The 14,802-nt window shown below is 41.0% G+C and overlaps 1 protein-coding gene across 1 annotated transcript in view; it reads left to right on the top strand.

The window, feature by feature from the left end:
* The window catches only part of DCC (DCC netrin 1 receptor), a 1,175,771-nt gene that overhangs the window by 979,966 nt on the left and 181,003 nt on the right, over window positions 1-14,802 (top strand). The window contains exon 13 of the mRNA XM_087927493.1: window positions 14,049-14,190. Within this exon, the coding sequence (XP_087783619.1) occupies window positions 14,049-14,190 (142 nt within the window). The remainder of the gene's footprint in view (window positions 1-14,048; window positions 14,191-14,802) is intronic.

The following is a 14,802-nucleotide window of genomic DNA, read 5'->3' as shown; positions in this document are numbered from 1 at the left end:
CACCTCAAAGAACAATATCTGCCTATTGCAGGGCTTTGGGAAGGACTTGATAGGTGGATAAAAGTGACAAATCCAGTCTAAGCATCTGGCTGACTGTGCAACCAACCATAATAATAAATGTCTCCTAACCCCTCCCCCCCCAAAACATCTCTGACCTGTTTTATCCTAAATCTTATCCTAAATCTTATCCTAAATCTTTTCCTCCTTTCCTAGGATGGAAGTCTTTTACAATCTTTTACACTTATTATGATGCTGTTAGCTCATCTTCTCTTACTCTCCATGTTATTCTTCAGTGAACCATGTTCACAGTGCACAGTTGTTAGCATTGCTTTGTTTTCAACAAAGCTTGTGTCAGCCTTGGGAGCCATATTAGAATCTTCGAGGCTGCCACATTTAGTGCCTGGAAATTTGGGAGGGGGGATTTCATAGAGAGGTGGGAGATTAGACTCAACAACATTCTTTCTTGATAAGTCAAGGACATGTTACCCTGCACCTGGAGAAGAGTGTCTGGAGGAATGTTTCCAGTTGGGACGATGGTTGATTGGGCCATGCGATGGACTGTTGGGTGCAGGGGATGGACCTTTTAAATTCTATTGGGAAGGGAAAACCTGGAAATATCAGATTTGGGTTTTCCCAGATGTGCCAATATGACAACTTTAATAAAATGGAACTTTGAGAAAATTCTTGTCTCAGAGTTTATTGGTTTTGAGGTTGTTAGTTGGAACCCTGATACCTTGTCCATAGATCACTTGGCACATAATGTCTGTATTTCACTTAAAATTCGAACTGTTCTTAGTATGTATATCTAATATGTTTAGTGATCTCTATGCCTGTGATGACTCAGGGTGTGGCACAAAGGCAATACAGTCAGATAATCAGTAGGAGTACCTTTATTGGCTCCAGCTTTGCTCCCAATGTCCTGGTTACCTTCTGGCTGGAGAAAAACTCTCCCAGGAACAGCCTTTGGTTGCAGAGAATCAAGTCCAAAACATGGTCAACAAAAACTGTAACTATAAGTCCAATCAAGGCAAAATGAGGTAATTAGTCCAGCAGGGCAGGAGAAGGAATTCCAGACATGAAGAAACAGCAGTAATTCAACATGGTTGGGAGAATGCCAGGAACACAGATAACCAAAGTCAACACAAGATAAACTCATGTTTCTTCCCAGCAGATGCCACATTCAGCATGCATCTCTTTTAAACTCCCTTCCCAGGTGTGGCTAATGAAGGGCCCTTTCCTCCCCTGTAAGCCACACAACCCACGTTGCTCTCTTCTCCATTCCTCCCTGCATGCCCTAGGATGAAGAGGGGGTGAGCCTGGGTCTTCCTCTGAACTCCCTCTCCCTTTTTCTACCTCTTTCCTGCTCTGCCCAACCAGACTTCATCCTTCCAGAGTTTCCTCCACAGCCAACTGAGTCACACTCCCACTCTCTGTCAGCTGTTCATCTTCCTCCTTGGATTCAGACTCTGAAAGGGGTATGACAATGCCTTTAGGTCCTTGACCACAACAAAAGTCCTTGGTTAATACATGTGCACTTACAGGTGAGCCTACCTCTTCCTTATAATGCTATTCCTTGCATAAATGCCAGATTAGCCTATGCATCACCATGTATAAGACATCTCAATTAAAAATTAAAATCAAATCACTGCTCTACAAGAACTTATTAGTAAAGTTCATGATCTCAGGTGCAAAGAACCAAAAAATGACATCAGGAGTTACTTCAGAGTAAATTCTTTAATGTTGCTTGCCTATGGACAGGTATCTTGCCAAACTAAAGTACAAATCTGTGTAACTATTAGATATGCCCAGGGGTGGGATGCTACCAGTTCAGACTGGTTCAGACTGGAACCGGTTGTTATGATTCTGCACAGTTCGGAAAACTGGCAAATTGTGCCCCTGTCTGGCCCTGCCCCTCTCTGCCCAACCCTCCCTTCCCTGCCCAGCCAGTCCTTATCGTGCATGCGCAACATTGCATGGATGCCTGACATAGCTGACTGCATTATTTCCAGCCCAGTCACTCCTTAAGGTATTTCTTTTTTCCCCTCCTGATGATCAGCTGTTCCTATGATCAGCTGTTCCGGGATTCCCCTTGCTGTCTTACTGCTTCGCCCAGGAAGCAGGAAGCAAGTACACCGCTGCCCCCCTCCATTTTTTGCCTCCCTGGACCCCAGGGAAGCTTCCTAGGAGCAAAAACGCCTCCTCCAGGAGACTTCCCTGAGGCCGAGAAGGCTCCAAAATGAAGCACGGGGGGGGTACTGTGCCCCCCCCCATACTCAGTTTTTTTTATCTTCCTGAGCCCCAGGGAAGCCTTCTGGAAGCAAAAATGCCTCCCCCCCCCAGGAGGCTTTCCTGAGGCCCAGAAGGCCCAAAAAAACAGGGGAGGGGTTTTTTTGTAAAAAAAATTAAAAAGCCATGCCCACCCAGTCACATGCCCATGCCCACCTAGCCATGCCACCTCATCATGCCCACAGTTGTTACAAAATTTGAATCCCACCCCTGGATATGCCCTGTGAAAAGTTACGGACAGTTCTTCCTGCATACCAAATATTCCAAGCTGATTTACTTCCTTCCTCCTTGAGAAAGACCCTCTCCCCCACAGCAACTCTGTGCCACATTCCACCACATCTACGATCAATTAGGTGCATATAAGTATATTAGATTTTTAAATGCCTATATGTACTAGATTCCAAAGATTTGCAAATGTATAAATGTAACTGTTGTAGTTCTTCCTACAGTGGCCTGTTTCCTCTTCCTTCCTTATGTTTTTGGCTAAGTAAAGGATAACGCATATACACGTGGCACAATACCAAGATTGAAATGTAGTTTGTTCTGTAAATCCAGCCACTTTAAATGATAAATCCTCCTTTGCAGTTCAGTTTGATGTATCAATCCAGACAGGAGGAGGAGGAAGATGACTGGAGATCTAACAAGCATAAAACATTTGTCTGGTTTCCTGCGAAGCATTATCTGAAGACTCCGCAGCCCTTTTGCGAACTGAGCAAATTGAACAAATGTTGCGTATTGTATTCATCATGATCTCTCATTGGTATCTTCAGAACATTCACAGCTGCTATAATAGACATTTCTGAGGATAGATTTTCCTCTTTGAAGGTAGAGCTGCTCATTCCTGGTAGGGTGTCACTACATCATGTTCTGCTCATTTCTCCTCAGGATGCTCCATTTCCTACTGAAATAAATCTCTTTCCAGTTATGCCAGCTGCACAAAGCTGCTCACTGGTCAAAACAATAAAAAGGGAGCAAAAATCCATCAACTTCTCCATTAGGGAAAGAAAAAAGTGAGCTCAACAAAGCTGAGGCAGTCCTTTTTTTATTGACTGAAGGACTGGCTCATTTAAGTCTCCTTTCAAGATAACGAATGATCAAAATGGACCAGCTCTAAGAATGCCCTTAGGGTTGGTCCATCTTAAACATCTTTCCCTCTACAAAGAGAAATTCATTTTTTGAAAAAATTAAAAGTGTACAATAGCTATATATATGTAGGTCTAGGTGTGTTCAGGTCTTTTCCCGTGTAAGATTAAGAGTATCTTGGTGACGTTTGGGCGAGGTCCCACTCGCCATCCTCAGGCTGGTGCTTTCTGCTTTGTGCCAGTGCAAGCAGGGTGTGATCGGAGTTGCAGTCTCTCTATAAATACTGGTGGGGGGGTTGGTGTGCTGGGTTGGTTGGCTGCACTGCTGCCTCTTGATTGGCTGATGGAGTTGATATTGGTATAATGGGCTGTGTGGTGGCACAAGATCCAGGATATCTCCACAACAAAACTCACAAGGCTATATGCTAAAGCAAAATTGGCAACAATTGCAGCTTGGATTAAGACAGAGGTGGGGAATTATGGCCCCTTTATGACTTCTGGACTTCAGCTCCAAAAGCAACACCAACCAAAAGAACCTCCGTTCTCACCCTGACCTAACCATACAGCAACGTGCCCCCGCTCCCATGTACTCCATACAGAACTCAAAAAACATCTAGACTATGGAGAGAAGTACCTGTACATTGACTACCATGCTGACTGTATCAAAATAAGTCATACAACCCGCAACTCAGCTTTAACGTTCAATCACAACCCTACTCCAACCAATCCGCCATCACCCAAGACTAGGCACGTATGCCCCTAACTACCTCAATTCCAACTACAGCTGGCCTTAAATGCAAGCTACTCAATGCAAGAAGCCTTGCAAATAAAATACCTGAATTTCTCCTCTTACTAAATATGGCTAAATTTGACATCATATTTGTCTCTGAAACATGGCTCAATGCATCTCTCCCTGACTCCATTACCACAGTAAGAGACTATCATGTTTACCAATCAGGTCATGAAATTCATAGAGAAGGTGTTGTTGTTATCTTCTATAAAAAGTCCTTACATCTAAAAAACATCCAAGTTACCCAGGAGCTTGCTCTTCCTGAGACCATTATCTGTGAACTATCCTTAAATATCATATTTCAATTCTTACTATGTCACAGAGCACCTGATTATGACATCGAACATGTAAACAAGCTAAATTCACTACTAACATGGGCAATATCCTGCCCACACGCTTTTATCTTTCTTGGTGACTTCAATCTACCTCATATTAACTGGACCCTAAACGAATGTACAACTGAACCCATACATGCAACCTTCTACAATGCTGTTACAAATCTGGGACTGGAACAACTAGTAACCAACAATACTTGACTTAACAACTGCCTCAATCTCATCTTCTGCAATAGTTTGAATTTAATTTACAGAATACAAACTAAAGAACCCTTTTCCAACAGTGACCACTATATGATTGACTTTTGTCTCAACATACGCCCACACAAAAATCATCACAATGACATAATCCCCAATTATAACTTCAAAAAAACGCAACTATGATCTTATAGACAACCATCTCTCATCCCTTGATTGGCAATCTCTATTCACTGGATGCAATACTGTTGAAGACCATTACAACATATTTTTTACTTGAAGTCAGAAGAGTCATCAAACTATATGTACCAACAACAACTCCCAAAACAAAAACAAAAACAAAACAGATTACCCATAACAATAAGGAAACTTCAATCCAAAAAGAGATCACTTTGGCGCAAAAAAAAAATCTGCTCATGTTGCCAACTGCAAAAGCTGATACAAAAATTTATGCTACCAGATAGAGACTGAATGCACCAATTATTACATTAAACAAGAGGAAACAAGAGGAAAACCTTCTACGCACCAATTCCACAACAAACTAAAAGACTCAAGGTCCACCCCTGATAGGACCTAATGGTGAAGACTGCAATGACGACACCATTAAAGCCAACATCTTTAACACATTCTTTGGCTCAGTATTTGTAAACTGCAATGGATCATGCCCAGTATTTCCTTGCCAAACCACAGAAAACTACAATGATCTAATATATATCGATTTTACATAAGACAATGTTGAAAAAGCACTACGCAATCTAAAACCCTCTGTATCTATTGGACCGGATGGAATATGTGCCTCCTTCTTAAAAAAGCGATCCACTGCCATAGCAGAACCTCTAAGCATAACCTCTAACCTTTGAAAAATCCTTCAGGACCAGCTCCTTGCCTAACCTATGGTCAAAAGCCACGGTCATCCCCATCTTCAAAAAGGGAGACCCCAGCCTAGTTGAAAATTACAGACCAATTTCCTTATGCTGCGTCACCTGTAAAGTCATGGAATCAATTATTAACTAATCCATTATCCTCCACTTATAGACAAACAACCTACTCTATAATAAACAATTTGGTTTCAGAAAAAAACTATCATGTAATCTGCAACTCTTACACTGCAAAAACATGGACTACACAACTCAATCAGGGCAAAACAATAGACGCAATCTACATAGACTTCTGTAAAGCCTTTGATTCAGTGGTACACGACAAACTACTCCTAAAACTAAAATCTTATGGTACCTCTGGACAACTGCATAACTGGATGGAAGCATTCCTGTCAAACAGACAACAAATGGTCAAAATTGGGAGTGTCCTATCAAATTCTGTACCTGTCAATAGTGGTGTCCCCCAAGGCAGTGTTCTAGGACCAACTCTCTTCATACTCTACATAAATGACCTCTGTGATCACATTAAGAGCAACTGCGTTCTCTTCACTGATGATGTAAAGCTGTTCAATACCACAGACAATACTGCTACCCTTCAAAATAAATGGCAACTTCAAATCTCAACAAATAAATGCTCTGTTTTACATATTGGCAAAAAAAAAATCAGAAAATAAAATACAAGCTGAATAGTCAAGACCTTGTTGATGATCCAAGTTCTTTAAAGGACCTTGGAATACTCATCTCTAACGATCTAAGTGCTAGAGCCCACTCTAACTACATAGCCAAAAAGGCATTAAGGGTTGTTAACCTAATCCTACATAGCTTTTTCTCTGGTAATATCACACTACTAACTAGAGCATACAAAACATTTGCTAGACCAATAGTCGAATACAGCTCATCAGTCTGGAACCCATATTACGTACCCATATTACATATTACGTATACGTATCATATTACGTATTAGCACAGTTGAGAAAGTCTAGAAATATTTCACAAGAAGAGTTCTCCACTCCTCTGTTCATTATAGAATACCTTATGCCACCAGACTTGAAATTCTAGACCCAGAAAACCTTGAATTACGCCGTCTTCGGTCTGATCTAAGTATGGTATATAAAATCATACACTGCAATGACTTACCTGTCAATGAATACTTCAGCTTCAACCATAACAACACAAGAGCACACACTAGATACAAACTCAAGGTTAAGCGCACCAAACTTGATTGCAGGAAATACGACTTCAGCAGCAGAGTGGTCAATGTCTGAAATACTCTACCTGACTCTGTGGTTTCTTCCCCAAACCCCAAAAACTTTAACCTTAGACTGTCTACTATTGACCTCACCCCTTTCCTAAGAGGTCTGTAGGGGGCGTGCATAAGCGCACCAATGTCCCTGTCCTATTGTTTCGTTTATTTTTCTTATATGTACCCATTTCATGTATTCATAACTATATATGTAGTTATACCTATTATTTTGTAAGTGACTGACAAATCAAAATAAATAAAAAATAAAAAATAAATTCCTGGATATGACTGGCTCAGGAATTCTGGGCGTTGATGTCCACAAAAGCAAACATTGATCAGTGGGATGTTAGTAGCAATAGCCTTATCCTCCAGAATTTTCCCAATAGCCCTTTGAAAAAAAAATTATCTCATAATCAGGAAACACTGCTTGACACAATTACCATATATACTCGAGTATAAGTCGACCCAAATATAAGCTGAGGCACCTAATTTTGCCACAAAAAACTGGGAAAACTTATTGACTCGAGTATAAGCCGAGTTTTTCAGCACACGGTAATTTCACAAATACCTTGTGTGTCCAATCCCACTTGGCCAATAAAGAGTTCTATTCTATTCTATTCTATTCTATTCTATTCTATTCTATTCATTATATCCTATCCTATCCTATCCTATCCTATCCTAAAGAAAACACACTCATGCAAAGCAATGTCTGTGAAGCGGATAAATGTGAAAATAATTATCTGTTTTTCTTCAATTATTGCAATGAGATATTTTGGTGAAAGAATTGGAATACATGGGTAATTATATTGTAGACCCCGAAATAATTTACATCTCTCATTTTGTTCTTGATCTGTCAAAACCTCATCACTTTGATTGAACTCATAGCTACTCATCTATTGCAGAACTGCAATGTATGTATGTATGTATGTATGTATGTATGTATGTATATAGATAGATAGGTAGGTAGGTAGGTAGATGGATGGATGGATGGATAGATAGATAGATAGATAGATAGATAGATAGATAGATAGATAGATAGATAGATAGATTTTGGTGGATTCGTACTACTAAATAAAACCTTCCTTTTTCTCCTGTTTTATATAATTACATTTAAATATTGCACTGTTAGGATGCTCCTTAACCTCTAGAAATAGTATTGTTTTCAAAACATTTTATAGGTTTGGTCTTGGGTTTATAAAGTACATTTTAAATCTATGTCTTTGCATCTGCATTTTCATATAACTGTTACATGCCTAAAGCTTTCTTTTCAACTTGGCTGCAAAACTCACATTTAACAAACCTATTTCCAGAATGGATAAAAGCAGTCTGTTAATCCATATGGACATTTTATATCATATAGCACAAAATGGATTTAAGATGGCATACAAAAGGATTTTGACATACACTTGCAGAAATTGAATTCCATCCTGTATTATAAACCTCCTTGCATATCAATGCTTTAGATTTATCTTTGAATTAATAAACTCCCTTCTGCTGTACATTTGGATATTTTGCAAAAGATTTGTCAACATCTGCTGCTATTAATTGGCTGGATTTCCGGCTTTGTTTGAAAAGAACAGCTAGACCTTACATAGCTAATTTGGGGCAGTCATTGAGAAATGCTATTAAAATCTTGTTTAATTGGTGATCTTAATGTAAACACAGTTTTCCTTGGTGCCCGAGAGCATCACTATGAAGCCCTTAAAAGTAGGAGCTCCAGAAAGGCAAGTGGCTAGATTTTAGAAGCAAATATCTACATCAGTGATGGCAAACCATTTTTTGTGGTGTGCTGAAAGCATATGCATGCCGGCACCCACAATGCAATGTGCCCCTCCCCAATGCGCATGCATGCGCAATACTCCCAACCCACTCCCTTACCTGGACTATACATGCGCGCACCTCCCAGGTAATTTTTGGCCTGTTTGTGGCCGTTTTCGTCCTCCAGGAGGCTTGAGAGAAGCCTCTGCAGCCTCAGGAGGCTGAAAAACGGGCCTTCCGGAAATACTGAAAATGGGCTTTTTTGGGCACTTCTGTTATTTCCGGAAAGCCCATTTTTCAGCCTCTTGATGCTGCAGAGGCTTTCCTCAAGCCTCTGGGAGAGCGAAAACGGCCTCCCCCCGAGCTCTAGAGGCCCCCCAGAGGCTGAAAATGGGCACTTCCAGTATTTCCAGAAGGCCCATTTTTCGGCCTCCTAAGGTTGCAGAGGCTTCTGTCTAGCTTCAACATAATCCTAGAAAAAGATATCTGACATTTAAGGAACTGCTACAGATGCTGGATGTGAGCCTTCACGCATTCCAAAGCACCCCCTTTTAACTCTGTATCCAAAACACTGCACAGCCACACTGCTCAGCGTTCTTTCGTCACATATTACATTTTTAAAAAATACTTTCTAGAGAGATGGTCATAGGCCAGACATGAGCCTATCTGCAGGTGTTTGATTAATTATTTTCCTTTAAAATTATATCTTCCTAAAGCACAATGATCTCTTTTTTTGCATAAATGTATTTAGCATTGCTACAGTTAAAGCCAAGTGGTTTAATTTTCATCTGTAGGTGTTACACTTTAAGTGGATTTCCAAATGCTGGGAATGTGCATTTTAAAATTGGCTGAGAAGTTGTTTGTTCTAATGTAGGGACAAGCATTCTCTAGTCTTCCCAATGTTGGGAAAATCTGCATGGATACAGATGATCCCTGCTGTTCCACATCTGAAAAAGAGAACCAGCTCTCAATTAGAAAAGGCAGAAGCAGGGTAAGAGAGATATCAAGTCTGTGTTGCAGTACTGGAGTAATGTAAATGGCTCTCTTGGAGGGCAAGAATTAAAACATGAAGACCAGAGTCTAGAACTACAAGGGGCAGGCAGAATTTACCAGTTCTCATCCAATTTAGTGGAGAAGAATTAGTTTTGAAATTTAAGTGAAATTGTTATGATCTTCTTGCAGTTATTTAGTTACAAGGAAAGAGTTTGCAGCAAACATTCAAGCATAGAAAACACGCAGATTCAGCAGGATAATTAACTTCTTTATAAACATAATAATATGAGTAAAATTTAAATACCATTTGTAGATTCTTTCAAGGTAGCATAAGCAAAACGCAAGCAACAGCAGCAGCAGCTCAGAGCAGATATTAGCTTCAGCAAGCGAGTTAGTTTCTCTTTCATTTTAGAACTGAGTGCAGAACAGAGATAACTCAGATTCTCTCTTTATATTTCAGCCCACAATTATTATTTTTATTCTCTTTTCATCTGGGCTGTCCCTGTGTACCCATCATAGAAGATGTTGAGACTCTAGAAAGAGTGCAGAGAAGAGCAACAAAGATGATTAGGGGACTGGAGGTTAAAACATACAAAGAACAGTTGCAGGAACTGGATATGTCTCATCTTATGAAAAGAAGGACTAGGGGAGACATGATAGCAGTGTTCCAATATCTAAGGGGCTGCCACAAAGAAGAGGGAGTCAAGCTATTCTCCAAACCACCTGAGAGCAGGGCAAGAAGCAATGAATGGAAACTAATCAAGGAGAGAAGCAACTTAGAACTAAGGAGAAATTTCCTGACAGTTAGAACAATTAATCAGTGGAACAACTTGCCTCCAGAAGTTGTAAATGCTCCAACACTGGAAGTTTTTAAGGAGAGATTGAATAACCATTTGTCTGAAGTGGTGTAGGGTTAGGGTTAGGGTTTCCTGCCTAGGCAGCGGGTTGGACTAGAAAATCTCCAAGGTCCCTTCCAACTCTGTTATTCTATTCTAAGATATACGTTTTGTCTGGCTTGAAAAGAAGACGTAGATCAACCCAAATAGAATCTAGCCGGTCATGTGGGCTAGAAGCAGGAGGGAACGTCCTCTCTCAGTCCTGGTTCATAGCACAGCACTCTGTGTTACTCATGCTGCCTTTTATGATGGGTTTAGAACTTTTCTGGAATAGCACTAAAGCCACATTCAGAAGGAACCTGATTATCAGCTCTGGGTTGACAGGAGTGAGTTGTGTTCCATGGAATCCATTTTAACAAGACTTACTTTCGGTAAAAATGTTTTCACACACAGTACAATAACACAGTTGGCAAAGTAACTCTTTTGATTGTTTTATGCTGGCCTTTCAGGTTATCTTCATATGTCTTTGTTTACAAACAAAAATAATCCTTTTTTAAAAACTTTTGCTGATTCCCCCGCCCCCGTTGTTTTACTCAAGACATTGTATGAGTCTCCCCTTTACATTTGTGTTGCTCCCAGGAGCTGTAATGCAACAGAAAATAAAAGAATTGAAATTTCCTAGAGAAAAAGAATAACATCTATCTACATTCTTTATATTATCTGCTGCTTTATTGGCAGTGGCTGCTGTTCAGTTTGGAACCAGAGTATAGTCATTTATTTTAATGAATGAGTGGGTGTTGAGGTAATCCCCCATTAGGAGAATGAGCGCACACAGGGAGATGTAGTGAGAGTGGTGAAGAATAACACACACAGAGCACACAGCCACACTGCATAGTAAAATGTAGGTTTTTACTTCCAGTAAAAACGGTTAAACAATGTCCAAACAAACAGTCCAAGTCATTCACGGTTAAAGCAGTCAGTTTTCAGTCCAGGGATAATCCAATAACAAAGTTCAGTATCATAAACAGTTCAGTAACAGACTTACATCAAATCCAAGACTAACGATGATCAGTCAATAGGGAAAAATGTAGGAACACACTCTCAGCAACAACAGAAGAACAACCCAGGTTTCTGGCTCCATCTTATGGCCATTTGAGGAACCACACCCAATTACAATTTTAGCATTCCCTTAAAGAGACAGTATTAAAATGTCTATCCTGGTTTATATATTTTCCAACCCAACTGTTAGGTGACTTACATTCCTAACAGTGGGCCCATTGAAAGATTTCTTTTTTGATGTAAAGGGAAAAGCAGAAAGGAACAAAGAACAGAAGTTTTTCCTAGGTCTGTCTTGCTGAAAGTAGTGTCTTGGAATGCTTTTGCGTATGTCCTTAGCATAAATAAATAAATGCTGAACAAGAAAATAACAAAACTTTACACATTACATCAGTGTAGCTGCTAGATCTTTAACTCATGTTCATTGAATGAACCCCATAATCCCTTGTGGGGTGAAGTCAGGGCAACTGAATGGAGCTAGCAGAGTGTTTTAATGGCCGGATACCCTTCCTGTCACCAATGCAGAATTTTGTCAGCAGATATATTCTCAGTGTGCTCAGAGAAAGAAATATCTGCATCTACCAAGGATCCAATTCCCAGTTTCCTGACTGTGAGGCAAGAGTTCCACTTCTAGGCCACACCATTCCGCTAGCTGCTAGACCTTTAACTGACCTGGTAAAACATGTTTTCTGGACACAGCTGTTGGGCTGGGTGTGCAATCATTTCAACATAAGGAGCAGTAAGAGAGAACGGCTCAATGCCATTATAGTGTGTTTTGAAATGGAATAGTTTTCTGCACAAAAACGATCGCTTGACATATTGAAATAAGATTGCCAGCATGCACGAAGGAATATTTTATGGATTTGTACTGCCCCCTGTACAATTCATGACCACAGGACATGGTGATAGCTACTACAGGTAGTTTTCGACTTGCAATCACAATTGGGACCAACATTTCTGTTGCTAAGCAAGGCGATTGTTCACTCGTGCCTGGTTTTTATGACCTTATTTGCCATTGTTGTTAAGTGAGTCACTGCAGCTGTTAAGCGAATCATGCGGTCGTAAATTCATGCTGGTTGCCAAGTGTGCACATTTTGATCACGTGACCATGGAGATGCTGCTATGGCCATAACTGTGAGATCCAGTTATAAGTAACTTTTTTCAGTGCCAGTGTAAGCAATTGCTAAATATTTTAAGTTGTGACTCGATTCATCAAAGATATGTCTCCAAGGGCTATTGGTCTTTAAGGCTCAATATGACATCCAAGTTGTGAGCAGCATATCTTCAGATAACATTGCAAGTAAAAAATGGCAAGAAAAGATATTTTCTTTTTCCTTTTTCTCTTGCTTTTAAGTCCTTATAGGGACTTCTGACTGGCCACTTCAAGAAACAAAATATTATCCAATCTGAGATTGGTAAACTCTAGATCAGGGGTGTTAAACTCAATTTCATAGAGGGCCGCATCAGGGTTGTGTTTTGATCTTGGGGGTAGGGGGGTTGGCATGGGGTGTGGTCAGGGTGGGCATGGCTAGCTCAATGTCACTCATGTCAGGGGCTGTTCTGACCCAAACCTTGTTCCAAGTAAACAAACACCAGAGATAAAAGCAAAACCTTTTAATGCTTCTCTGTGAATTCCTATTAAAACTATTTGTCTCTGATAAGAATGAGCCTTGCCAAGGTTGTGCAAGGCTGCCAAATGCACTAGAATAAGTTGCCAAGAAATATTCCAAACAAAAGTCTTCAAATACAAACCAAGATAGTCAGAACTTCCAGAAGGCTTTAAGTGCAAGAACTTCTTTGCTTCCTGAAAAGAATCCCGGTCTCTCAGGGTGGCTTTTATCTCATAAGGGAGGGGCCATCACCTTGCAGCCTTACTCCCGAGTTGCCCGTGCTGCTGCAGCTGCTCTTTCCTACGAGCAGCCCTGCACGCACGCACACTGGGCACAGGCTCCTCGGGGGCCTCTTCCTCACTGCTGCCAGCCTCCAAAATCTCCAAAGGCAGCATTCCACTCCCTGATGATCCTGGCCCCATCCCTGAATCATACACAAGCCCCTTATCTGAGTCCTCCCTCTCCGATACTTCAGCCATCCGCACCTGCTGCTGGTGAACCTCAACAGGGGTACCTGTGGCGGCCCGAGCACCCTGCCAGCTAAAACAGAGCTCGGGAGGGTCACATATGGGCCTCCTGAGCTTCATTTTCACTGGCAGAGGCATCACGGGCCGATCCATCACTGTTTCCAGGGTGGCCCCCATGCGCCAGATCTAAGCACCCCGCAGGCCAAATCTGGCCCGTGGGCCCTGAGTTTGACACCCTTGCTCTAGATGGCAGCAGAGAACGCACAACCTTAATTCCTCGCTGCCATCTAGTGATCATTTGCGAAGGATAGCTCAGCCTTTTCCTAATCATGAGAAGCAATTTGGACGCCGTTGTTAGCAGGTCTAAAATGTAAGGAATGATTAATACTGTAGATTTACACATTCAAATCAATGGGGCATGAATTAGCAAGCCTTTTGAGTAGGCTGGCATGCTTGAGTTTTAGGGAATCCAAAAATTAATACGGCAACATCCAGTTTAATGTCTTTGCTTTACAGAGCATCAAAGTGAGCTGGTTACCCCCACCGTCCAGCATGCAAAATGGATTTATCACCGGCTATAAAATACGGCACAGAAAGACCGCTCGCAGGGGTGAGGTAGAAACATTGGAACCAAATAACCTCTGGTATCTGTTTACAGGTGAGTGTTTACATGGCATTAGCCTTATAAAACAGAGGAGGAATGAAATACTAGGGGAATAAAATGAGCTTTTACTTCAAGCGAACATTGGTTGCCTTGCATTCGGCTGACATTTATTGGGCTGTACAACAACAGCCTTCATGCATTTTTACTTTGCTTCCTGTTTAATGGTTTTATCATCTATTTTGTACCTCCCCATATTCCATGCCTTAATAAGTTTGCCATACAATTCCCCAGGCTGTCTTGCAGGTTTTATCTTAAATTAGGTTCTACAAATGACAGCTCCAAAGCAAAAACAAAGCATGTCACCCCCAAACAAAATGTTTTGGTCATTATTTCTAAGCAAACAAAATGGCCATTGTTTTGATATCTGAATGCAGGGGAACTTTCCATAGGTATCTGATTCCACCTGAAGTTTCACGCGTACCTTTTTTGCCCTTGTTTATAGAAACGTTCCTTAAGACTTGCAAGAGTTGGAGGCAACTTCTAAGCCAAGATATACTTTCAGAGCTGTTCAGTCATAACATGTCCATCTCTGGTCAGAAATATCAACTTCCTTTCATTTCTCAGCTAGCCCAAGTAAATTCAGCGGTATGCTGAATCCCTCTCAGT

The sequence above is a fragment of the Pseudonaja textilis genome, chromosome 2, assembly GCF_049901715.1.
Source record: "Pseudonaja textilis isolate UNSWEBS1 chromosome 2, rPseTex1.2, whole genome shotgun sequence".
NCBI lineage: Eukaryota > Metazoa > Chordata > Lepidosauria > Squamata > Elapidae > Pseudonaja > Pseudonaja textilis.
The sequence above is the reverse complement of the archived record's forward strand: the minus strand, read 5'-3'. Positions and strand labels throughout refer to the sequence as shown.